We start from the raw sequence: 12,295 nt of genomic DNA, 5'->3' as shown, positions 1-12,295 counted from the left end.
ATCTAGGCACAAACTGCAAACATCCTCATATAGTTTGGCTTGTTTCACACATCATGTTTTACCTGCATTGCTGGGGGGAAACCTGTGTTGCTGTTGACTACAACTCCCAGAATCCCCAGATTTGGTAGATCATCATAAGCTACTGCAAACGTTACCCTCAATCCAAGTAAGTCATTAAGAATATTAGTGAGCTAAGCCATGAGTTTAACTGCCTTCTTGAACAAGGACAGAGTTAACCATATGTTGGGTTACTTTCCAAACTGTACTTTTGTTTCCAACAAACCCAATCTAGCCCCCATTACCACAGTCCATCATGGAAACTTTGTTAAATAATCAGTCAAGCTGTTCTAAAAAGTGCAACTTCTGAAGGTTTGTATATCATTTCTATTCATAACTTTGATAAAAATTAAACCAAAATGTCTTGCCGTTCAATTGGCCACCAAAACACTCTGGAAATTGCCCATGAAGTGGACAAAAGCAGAGGGGAAGGGTGGTGGTGGTTTTAATATGAAACAGGTTTTTCTCAGTTCACTAAACAATTTGATGCCCACCATGCTAACAGAACATTGCTATTCAAATCATCTTTTGAAGCACACCTATCCCCCAGGTTTGCATCTGTCCTTTGGAGGAGTGGCGGGGGGTGGGAGAGAATGGCCGGAGACTACATACAAATCAGCTGCACCACATGATCAGAGAGAAGAAATGGGAAGGCAATCAAGGCTGAACTGCTCCAGAAACCTCTCCATGGTGAATTATCAGCATGGCTCTGAAAATTTTGTAATTTGACACATTTTAAATTATAATGTACTAAAGACACAGAAAGCTGGAAGAATCCCAACCATAAACATGTTTCTTTAGAAACAGTTCCTTAACATGAATTTAATGTCTTATTATATAGTTAATGCTGCATGAAGGGTGGCCATACTTACAAGCTAGAAAACACCAAGCTGGTGTTACTTTCCCCCTTTGGTTCTCTTAGAATTTGATTGTTTTGTTACTTGGCAGAGAAAATGACCTGAGGAGAAATTATCAAGCTTTCGGTCTCTGTGCAAGGACTCTTAAGGCAGAAATGATGCCTGCTGGGAAAAGGCTGATGTCAGCTCTTAAGAGCTCCCCACAAGGATAAGGAGGCCTTTGTTTTCAGCTGAACTGTGAAAATGAGAAAATACCTCTAGCCTTACAAACAAGAAACCCACACAACATAGGTCAGGCCTGAGACCTCTGTTTAAAGAGACAACACTTCATTAGTGTCACACTTAACACTGCAACATCCAGACACTTTCAACATTAAACAGAAGCTGCTCCAAAGTAAACCAGATGCTATTTTATAAGCATATGAAACTATCCCACAGTTTAGGTGCCATTTGGTACATGTCCTCCCCAATTCTTCACCAAAGACTCTATTTGCACTTCATACTGAAACCACAGTACATACATTCCTATACGAAAAGAAGTAGATTTCAAAACACCACAACTTATATTATCTAAAATAACATGTTAGTGGAAGGCATAACATCAGAACACAATTTCAGTTTTAGTGCCATTTAGCACTTTAGCATTGGACATTCAATCATTACTCGGTTTAATATCTTTTAGAGAAGCTACAAAAGTTTCCCAATTTGAACTTTTTGGATGAAAGGATACAGTGTACACACTGCAACTTCAGGCCCACATGTATGCTACTGGTTTGGGTTCCCACCAGTTTCGATCTTCTGACATAGACATGGCCCCAGGTCAGGGCCTGGGACTGTGTTTGATAACCTCCATCTCTCTTGCATAGCCTGGAGGGCAACCAGCAGTCACCCCTCCTCCCACCATTAAGCTTGTACTAAATGTGATATACAACTGCATTCATGTAGAAATGCAATACAAATATTCAATAAGGACAAATATTCGGGCATACTGACTGCCAGAACACTGCACTCCAATGTTCATACTGGACACGTCCCATTCTGAAATAACTGCATCTGGGACCTTTTGTCACAATGTTTATTCTCAGCTATGTTTAGTGATGAAGAAGTCTTAGAGTAGACAATACTATCTTGCAATTAAACATTACCTATTAAAGTTTAATCCAGCAACTTATGAGGTGTATACCACACCACTAAATGGTGTAATTGCAATTGAAAGTACGTAACACAGTAGGGACCTGTTACAATGCATACCTAACACATGAATTCAATATGAAGGTAGAGAGAGGCCAAGGATTATGACCAAGAATAACTCTTCAAAAGGGCTCTGTTTTGTACATAAGCAAAAATGTTGCTAGCTAAACTTATTATTTCAGCTGAAGAAGAATAACTCAGAGAATGCAAACTAGCACTTCCAACACTAACCAGTGCTGATGGCATGAAAAAGGATGGTTCAACATTCAGATTACTAGTTTTCTCTTAATCCTGCAGTGACCTTTATAACCACTCCTTTGTTGAACCAGGAATCTCTATGTTAAATTAGGTACTTAACACACAGGCAAACAGAAGAGGCTGGTTCAAACCCCATATGAAAAGTGAAGTTTAACAAAGATTTCCGAAATAAACCAAGGAAGGTGCTGCAGATGATCAGGTATCTTGACCCCTCTCTCGTAACTGTGGTTTGTAAGCACCCTGCCTCCTGTCCTCACCTCCAAAGGGCCTGTATACAATCTCAGGCTGCCTTGCTCTGCCCTGCTCCTTGCAAATCCTCACCTTGTCTCACCCATTTCCCAACCCTTGGTCCCTGGGTGGCCTTATCTGGAACAAGCTCCCTCAGCTATCTGTACCCTGCAGAAAGCAAAGGAGCTATTAAAGCACCACACCTCCCACCCCCAGCTGTAATATCCCACCAAGCACCATTTCTGACCCACTCCTACACTAGCAGAAAGCAAGGCTAATGCTATTGGGGAAACAGAGAGATGTTGGGAAAAAGCCAGAAGGGTGAATGAAGTACTGGAAGGACAGGATTCTGTATGAGTCAGTGAACTTGGTTTACTTGACAGGAGGAAATAGGCAAGAAAGTGCTGCCAAAAAGCGGGAAAAGGGCAATCTGACAGCAACTGCACACCTGAGCTAAGGGGAGGCAGACTGACAGGACACACAGAAAAGAATGAGCTGTGCAGGTGGCAGAGGAGACTGCAAAAAAATTGCCAGGAGAGAAGGAGGATGACAGAAAGACTATCCTGAAGCATTAGAACCACAGGACGACAAAAGGAGGCAAAGTATGGAGAGTGGCCCATCAACATGCAGAACCTTCATTCATCAATGCTGGTTCTGTCTGTTCCTTAGATTATGTTATTCATGGTGATGTAGAGATGACCAAAAGATCTTTCTGGAGATTCCCTTCTACAAATGCTTTGCATAGGTCCCCTCCAGGGATGGGGGTGGGGGCATGATACCACCTCCTTGAGCAAACCAGCAAAAAAAAAAAAAAAAAAAAAAAAATCCAGAGTTTATTTTATTAGTTTAAAAACAACAACACCAAAAACCTTGAATAAAACCAGAATGGAGAGAAAGATTATGTTGAGGAACAAATTGCAACACAGCCTGAAAGGTCCAGTCCGTTGCTGTGACATTGAGCTGCTGCTGTACTTCAGCTCTAGTGGGGAGGGGGAGGAGAGTAGCAGGAGGGCAGAGCAGTCTTCAGCTGTCTCTGCTACAAGGCTCTGGATTTAAAGGAAAGGCGAGTCTTGTCAGCAATTTCAATTCTAGGCAAAGATTGGAAAGACGACATAAGTAGTTGCTAGGCAGAATAGGAGAAGTTACAAGTTGGCACCTGTGAGAGATGCACTAGAGCAGCCATGTTTTGCAACTGAACATAGGAACATAGGAAGCTGCCATATACTGAGTCAGACCACAGGTCCATCTCGCTCAGTATTGGCTACACAGACTGGCAGCGGCTTCTCCAAGGTTGCAGGCAGGAATCTCTCTCAGCCCTATCTTGGAGAAGCCAGGGAGGGAACTTGAAACCTTCTGCTCTTCCCAGAGCAGCTTCATCCCCTGAGGGGAATATCTTGCAGTGCTCACACATCAAGTCTCCCTTTCTTATGTAACCAGGGTGGATCCTGCTTAGCTTAAGGAGACAAGTCATGCTTGCTACCACAAGACCAGCTCTCTTCCCAACTTGCCCAGCTGATTTGGGCAAGTGTCGGTACACTGCCATAGTAGTTTTTTATTTTGTTTTATTTGTTCTAGTGGGCCCAACAGAAATTAAATTCTCTATCTTATTTGTAATGTCATTAAAATTTGCACACTATTTCCACATTACTATAGTACAAGAATGTAGCACAAAGAGCATCTAAACAATAAATGTTATGTTTCTTATTTAAAGTAAGAGTGAGTACATACACAAAATCTCTGTGGGACACCTGAACTGAAGGCTTGCGATCGAAGGGGTACACTTATTTAAAAAGGTTGGGAACCCCTAGACCATTGTACATATTAGTTCTAGTTCATAAAACTGACTTAGATTTCTAGACCAAGTTTGAAAATTCTATCATATTGACTGAGTTTACATATAATGCAAAACCATTATTTGTTTTCGCTAAACCATAATTTTGCATTATGTCTGAATCCAATCCTTTCCACAAACCATGGCTTGTTGGGCCCAACAGGCCAGGATCTGAAACAATGATTCAAAGCTGTTATGCTAACTGTAATTTCCCATTAAGTCTGAATTCACAGATCACTGACAAACCACAGTTAGGACCATTGATCCACTCTAGAGGTTGCTGCACCATGGAAACAGGAGTTGCTCAGTCTATTGATGATGCACCATAGTGACTGAACTTCTGAAGGGACGTCCTGAGCAGATGGGAAGTAAAAGCAGACAAGTAGTTCTATATCATCACTTGTCAATTGTACATCTGGAAGCTCAAACTATGGTTTGATATCTTACTATTGGCAGCACATCCCAGGTCTCAGGATATGTCTCAACTCATTTTCCCAGATAAACAAATCTCAACATGACTCTTGCATTTCAAACATTAACAACTTGCATATAAAGCAGATAGCTTTATACTTCAAATAGCTGCAAGCCGTATTTTATTTTCATCATTTATGTGAAGTGAGAAGGCACATGTTGCCCCTGTAACCCCCAAATTATATACTAATTCAAGCACGATCTGATTTCTCCCATATAATGTTTTGTGACTGCTGTAACAGAAACATTCAGGACTTGATCATTTCCCACCCAAATCACAATTCTCTTTTCAAGTAATTAAAGCAAACATGGCATGTTAAAAACCAATCTGTTTGTGAGTTTTTATTGCTTTGGCACTAGCTCCCTTATTTGTAACAAATTCTAAGACTGCAGTCCTCTAACACTGCTGTGATTTATTTGAGAAGAAAATACCTCAGTGCACACATCTTATGACTGAACACAACAGTCCAAAGCTGAGTGGAATGTGTGGAATGTGGAGTGCTTCTTGAGCTGAGGCAGCAGGGAACAGTACACAGTTATCAGGCTGGCTCTGCCTGAAATACTCCAATCATTTCCTCTAGTCAGGAATGAAAGGAATTCTCTCAGCTTCTACTTCATGCCAACCATGCAGCATTCTCAAGAATGAGCACACAAAATGGATGGAAACAGTCTTCTTCCTTTCCAGCAACCCATATTTTACCTACACAGTTAAATACCCTGCTGGCATGTGAAAATCGAAGCATGTAACTAGTGTTTAGCAACAACCATAGCCTGACCAGCTGTCAGTGTGTAGTCTGTTGAGCAGCCTGTTTCAAAATTGCCTGCATTTAAAAAAAAAAATGTGAAGCATTCCCCCCACCCACTTTCAGGGCATAGTGGCTTAAAGCATATGAGATTACTGAGGGGAACAGTTAAAGCAAATATAAATGGGACTTTTAAACATACCTAAGCATTTCCTGTCAGCAAGAGCAAGCAGAAATAAGACTGTGGAGGGTGGGGGGAGAGTTTAAGAGTACATTATTTTTAACAAAGTTTCTCCTTGAGAAGAATGAGAAGAAGCAGAGTGCACCCCAGATTGAAAGATTTAAAACAGCCTTTCCAAGTTGGCAAATAAAAATTCAAAGTACAAGTGGTCATAACCCATAAAAAAGTACACCCACTTTTAGGTGTAACACTTATCCAAACACGTAACATTAAGTGGAAGTATACTTTGCAGAAGTATACTTCCACTTAATGTTACGTGTTTGGATAAGTGTTACACCCATACAGTTTTGCTGTTGAGTTCCTCCCTCTCCCTCTGCAATTTGTAACAGCCTGTGACACCGAGCATTTCTCTGCCTCAAAACACGGGTGGCTGCTAGTGGGGACAGGGTAATGCATAGCATGAAGCAGTCACGTTTGGTGGCAGCATTGTCTCTTTTGAAATGTGTAGTTCCATCCAACATTATATACCTGTGATCCATGGATTGTTCTTTCTCAAGGCTATATATATATATATATATATATATATATATATATATATATATATATAAATGGTACTTTTATAAGTAAAAAGCACATTCATTTGTTTACTATCAAAGACCATTAAAAGGAAACAAAAAAAACAACAACTTACAGATGGGGACTGAACATTCGACTCATTTTAGAGACATGTTCATTTTCACAGTCTAGATCATCATCTCCTTGGTCCATGCTGAATTTCCTCTTGATAGGGGGAGGCCCTGTCCTATGGTTGGTTATAGCAGAGGATATCGGGAGGGTCTGCATCCTGGGCTCCCCTCTTAGAGCAGCTTCACCTAAAGAAAAAACAAAAGGAACAATACAATTCTTTTTTAATGCAAACTGTATTAAAAGGATATCCGTTAAATTCTTCAGTGCATCTCTTTAAAGCAAACATTTGACACAGCAATAGCATCCCTACCTTTCCAGCTTGTTCAGGGTATTTCAAAATGTGTTTAGAAGCCAAAATTAATTTTCTTAAAATTAAAAAATAGCATTTTACAAAGCAGATACTTGTTAGGATTCAGCTTTCAAAAAAATAAATAGTGGAATAAAACAGCAGTTGAGGAAGGGTGGGGACCTACAGTTGATTCACCTTAGGTACTCTTAATAATCTTTAAAGTATTTTTATTGGCAAATTGTTTTTATAAGGAGGAACACTGAAGTTCAGAACTTCAGACTGCAACTTTTCCAGTTGTTTTTGTTCTCTCTCTCTCTCTCTCTCTCTGTGATCACCCCAATATTGCTCCGGAGTTTATAATATAATTGACACACTTGAAAAGCAGATTTTTTTAAAAAGTCTTTTAAAAAATTTTCCTAAGTTTTAAGCAACACCCACTACCCTGGTCAATATTTACCAAAGTATTTTAACAAACTAAGCAGAATCAGTGGTGGAACTCCATGCTTCCATGAAAGATTTGACAAGAGGTACTGTAAACAAATATGAACACTGGGAGGTAGAACATGACATAGGTACTACACAAATGCCCACACATATGAATGGGCCATAATGCCATAATGATAGATGACTGACACAAATACATATTAATTTAGAATGGAAATGTTCTACATGTTGTGAGAACGGTGGAGTTTCTCAATTAAGATCTTCATATACCAACTGGTCACAGGAGCTGAGGTTGCAGACCTATTCTGTACCTGAAGGGAAGCTGAGAGGTGTGTGTGTGTACACACAATCAGTCATCGTTCACTACACTAGGTCCCAGTCTAAAGCCCCGGGGTTCAAGCCCTAGAGTCCTTGACAGTCCCAAGCATATGTTCCAGTACTCCTATATTCTATTTAGCAGTCATGTTTTTAAAACTGTTGACATATCCTCCATGAAATAGTAAAATGAATCCTTTTTAAAGCTCTCACTTCTTCTAGTAGTTAATTCCACAATTTACTATGCACTGTGTGAAGTAGTACATTTTTCTCATTTCCCTGGACTTAACGGTCCAATTCTTGTAGTATTTGACTCTGAATTCTATTGTTATGAAAACAAAAGAGACAGAATACTCATTTCTCAGAAGATAATTGCCAGACTACTACATTAGTAGTTCATAATACCCAAGAAAGGAAATGTGTTTTCTACCATACATTATATTCTATGCAATGTATACCTGTTCACTAAAAAGAGCAACTCTGTTTAATAGAAGCAACAAACATGATCTTGCTGTGAAAGGAACCACCAGGGACTAATCTCTAGTGTGTTTACCAGTAAAAATAAACATGTTACCAATTTAGTAGGCAAGATGTAAACCAGCAAATATACTGTAGCCTATAAACACACCAAAAGTCATGACTTGTATTCAGGATCCTGGCACCAAAGCTAAACTGTAACTTTCCAGCTGAATACTGAAAGCAAAAAGCATGCTATAGCAAGCCAAGCACTGTAGTTAAACATCTAGATCTTTTGCTGAGTTAATGCACAGATTATGATTAACTTTACTACTTCTCTCCCACTTTCCCCCCTTTCTTGGTGGAGGAATATTTATAGGAGTTAAGTATTTTAATCCATAGAATTAATAGCTGCATTTCTTTTCAATATTTAATGTTTCCCATTTGACAGACTGCTGTTTCCATGTTAGTGTCTGAGAATAATACAAAAACTGGAAAAGATATATTTCTTTGGGCTAACTTGGGGATTAGTACATAGACTTGTTACAGGGAGCTCCTTCATTAGAAGAGTTATCAGAAACTCAAAAACTCACATAACCCTACACAAAAAGGTAGAGGGTTGGATAAAAAGGCGTAGTCTTTCAGGTTTTGTATTTCATATCCTACGTATGTCAGACAAGGCAGTATAAAATCCATCACATACACTATGTTGACAACACAACAGCAACACTTTAAAATCAGTATTAGTAGGTTTGATGATCCAATCACTTATTCCTGAGCAACAAAGGAGACTATTCCCTCCATTTTATAGTCTCTGAGAGACAAGTTGGCACCAGCTTCAAAAGATGAAATCTTGGTCACATGAAGCAGTTTGTTACATTTCTTTACTTTCATCCTGCTTCTATGCTCAAGGTCACCTTTGAAGTCTTCTGATGTTTGAAGAAAACAAAATCTAATAGGAATTTCTATTGTCCAACATAGACACTCTATAGTTTTCAACAACAGAAATAAAATAGTGTCTAGTGCCACAGAATGAAATCTTCTTTCTCACCACCCATGCCAATGTCAGTAAATTAAATGCTAAACAGCTACCGGTATTATAATTTTGAAATGTTTGTTACATTTCTTTACTTTCATCCTGCTTCTATGCTCAAGGTCACCTTTGAAGTCTTCTGATGTTTGAAGAAAACAAAATCTAATAGGAATTTCTATTGTCCAACATAGACACTCTATAGTTTTCAACAACAGAAATAAAATAGTGTCTAGTGCCACAGAATGAAATCTTCTTTCTCACCACCCATGCCAATGTCAGTAAATTAAATGCTAAACAGCTACCGGTATTATAATTTTGAGTATCTATAGACCACTTTTTGAGATAAAATCTTTCCAAAGCTTTGAACCAGACAATGATAGAAACAATAAAAAACATGGACTCCAATATATAAAATAGACTAATACAAGACACAAAACAACAAATAGTTAAAACTAGCAGTCAGTCAAAGAAGAATTTTTAAAACCAGCAGGATCTAGCAAAGCCAATGAAAAACTTGCAGAATAAAAACATCTTAAGAGTTCATTTACAAATATCAAGCATGAGAGCCTGACATAGATCTCAAGGAACTGAGTCCCATAACCACAGCACCACCACTGAAAAGGCCATGTCCCTGGTATCTTTTAGTGGTATATTTTTCAGTGGCAGGTCAGAGAGCAGGACCTGAGAAGCAGACCTTAGTGCAGTGATTCTCAAACTTGGGTCCTCAGGTGTTATTGGACTTCAACTCCCATAATCCCCAACCAAAGGCCACTGAGGCTGGGGATTATGGGAGTTGAAGTCCAATAACACCTGAGGACCCAAGTTTGAGAATCACTGCTTAGTGTTTAGTTGAGTTCATAGGGCACGCCTGCTCAACTTTGGCCCTCCTGCAGATGTTTGCCTACAACTCCCAAAATCCCTGTATATTATCCAGTGATTATGGGAGTTGTAGTCCAAAAACAGCTTGCGGGGGAGGAGGGAGATGAGGAAGCCTGTCATAGGGGCTAAGATTGTGCCTCATAATTTGGCCCCAGGCTGTATAGGACTTTGAAAATAACAACCAACAACTTAAGTCTGAGCCTGGAAAGGAACTGAAAACCATTGGGTCTCATGTAAGATAAAGTCTGGATATGACCAATGCATGGATAACAAAGGCTAGATCCAGCTTCTCCAGACAGAGCCACAGCTGGCAAATCAGCCAAATCTGGATAACACTGGATTCAAGAGCACCATCTCAAACAGCACTTTTACTTCTTCAAGGGGAGTTCAACTTTATCAGGAGTCAATTGACAATTTAAAAAAAACACTTGAAAACCCACTTCTTCAGCCAGGCTTTTTAAATTTTTAAGTTTTAATCAGTTTTTAATTTTTAGATTGCCTGCATTGTTTTAAGATTTTTGTGTATGTTTTAACTTGTTTTATGTTATTGTTAACCACCCGGAGAGTAAAGTTTGGGGCAGTGTACAAATTTGACAAATAAATAATAAATAAATTGCAAATCTAGATTGACAGAATTTCCAACCAGCAGCACCTGTATCCTGTCCAAACTCAGTTTATTCACCCTCATCCAGACCAAAAATGCTTCTAGACACTGGTTCAGGGTTTCCACAACTTCCTTGGGAGCAGAAACAAGAAACAAACTGGGGGTCTCATCCACATATGGATTACATCATAGCTCAAGTCTCTGGATGACCTCTCCCAACAGTTTCATGTAGATGTCGAACAACAAGGACGAAAAAATAAAGCCCTGTGTACTGGATAAAACAAATGCAATGAGACAGAGCTAATGTTCCGCCAGTAGGTCATTCTGGGTATGACCTACCAAGCACCAGAGCAACTGTAATACTGTGGTCCAAGTCCCACCTCAGCAACGTGTCCAGGAGGACACCATGCTCAATTAGAGGGCCAGGAAAATTCACAGGGTGGATTACCTTTTCATTTTCTCCCAGCACAAGTTATTCACCAGGACAACCAAAAGATGGTTTCTATCACATCGTCAGGCCTTAAGTCAGACTGAAATGGCTCTAATAATCAGTCTCATCCAGGACTACGGAGTTGAGATGTCAAAACAGAACAATCAGTTTTGCGACCAATTACTGTATATATCCTTAAATATGTGTCAAAATTGTATTTTAAAGAGCACAGCTTATCTCACAGTTGCTTTTAATATTTTTACTGAACATATCCTATATAATAAAAGCCCTGTGTGTGAACCCGTGTGCCCATGTCTTTTTCGGCAGTTCTGGGCATGCGCAGAGCGCATGCTCAGAACTGCTGAAAAAGATACGGCCGCCCAGACACAGGCGGCCATGTTGCCGAAGATTAAGGGCCAAATCGGCCCATGTAATTGCCCCCGCGGCTGCCGCCGCCCGCTCCTTACCCACACCAGACCTCCACAGCCCCGGCCCACGTCCTTCACTCGATCACAGTTCCTATTTAGAGAAGGAAAGAGGAGCTCGCATGCAGAGCTCCACTCTGTGCAAAGTAAGTGCCCGAAATGGCGCTATGGACGCAATAGGTGTCCTTTGCGCCCAAAGCGCCAGTTCGGGAAGAGGCTTTAAAGAGAGAGGAGCTTCTTCTCTAAATAGGAACTGTGATCGAGCGAAGGACGTGGGCTGGGGCTGTGGAGGTCTCGGCAGCTGGGAGGGCGGGCGGACGGGCGGGGGCCGCGGGGGCAAGGCCATGGGCCAATTTGGCCCTTAATCGTGGGGGGGGGGGTTGGTTCAAAAAGCAGCTGGGAGGGCGGGCGGATGGTCGGGCATGCAGGCTGGCGGTCGTGGGAGGGGGAAGGCGGCGGGGGGCCAGGAGCGCCGTTACTAGCGCCCGTTATTCAACGGGCCGAAATTCACTAGTAGTCAATAGACTGTATATACACCAGAACATACAGTGACTTTTGATCCACCTGGCAGCATTTCTTGTAATATCCAGATGTGAGTGTGCACAGGCAACTTGCACAGGCTGAAAATGTAGATAAAGCCCACCTCCCGCCTTTGGATATCACCAGTCAAGCATAGAAATGATTGCACTTGTGGCTAGTGGTGCTAGTTCACTAACATCTGAAGCTGCTCTCAAAAAGTAAATCAGAGAGCCTGAAGTTCACTTGAGTGACTATGTCAGGCTTCCGGGGTATATGTGAAATAGATTAATCTAACCCATGATGTGATATAAAAGTTCTGAATAGATGCTGACCAGTATTCCCTGTAATGGCCAAAGGTCACTGGAGCTGGGGATTATGGGATTAGGAGGAGAGTTAG

General features: G+C 40.7%; 1 protein-coding gene across 8 annotated transcripts in view; it reads right to left on the bottom strand.

Moving 5' to 3' along the window:
- The window catches only part of VGLL4 (vestigial like family member 4), a 160,887-nt gene that overhangs the window by 38,311 nt on the left and 110,281 nt on the right, over positions 1-12,295 (bottom strand). For 7 of the 8 annotated variants that reach the window (XM_053299031.1, XM_053299029.1, XM_053299030.1 and 4 more), the window contains one exon: positions 6,509-6,689. In XM_053299031.1, the coding sequence (XP_053155006.1) occupies positions 6,509-6,689 (181 nt within the window). Of the gene's footprint in view, positions 1-6,508; positions 6,690-6,814; positions 6,834-12,295 lie in introns of those variants that run through there. The other variant, XM_053299034.1, reaches the window with a different exon arrangement.

The sequence above is a fragment of the Hemicordylus capensis genome, chromosome 2, assembly GCF_027244095.1.
Source record: "Hemicordylus capensis ecotype Gifberg chromosome 2, rHemCap1.1.pri, whole genome shotgun sequence".
Lineage (NCBI taxonomy): Eukaryota > Metazoa > Chordata > Lepidosauria > Squamata > Cordylidae > Hemicordylus > Hemicordylus capensis.
The sequence above is the reverse complement of the archived record's forward strand: the minus strand, read 5'-3'. Positions and strand labels throughout refer to the sequence as shown.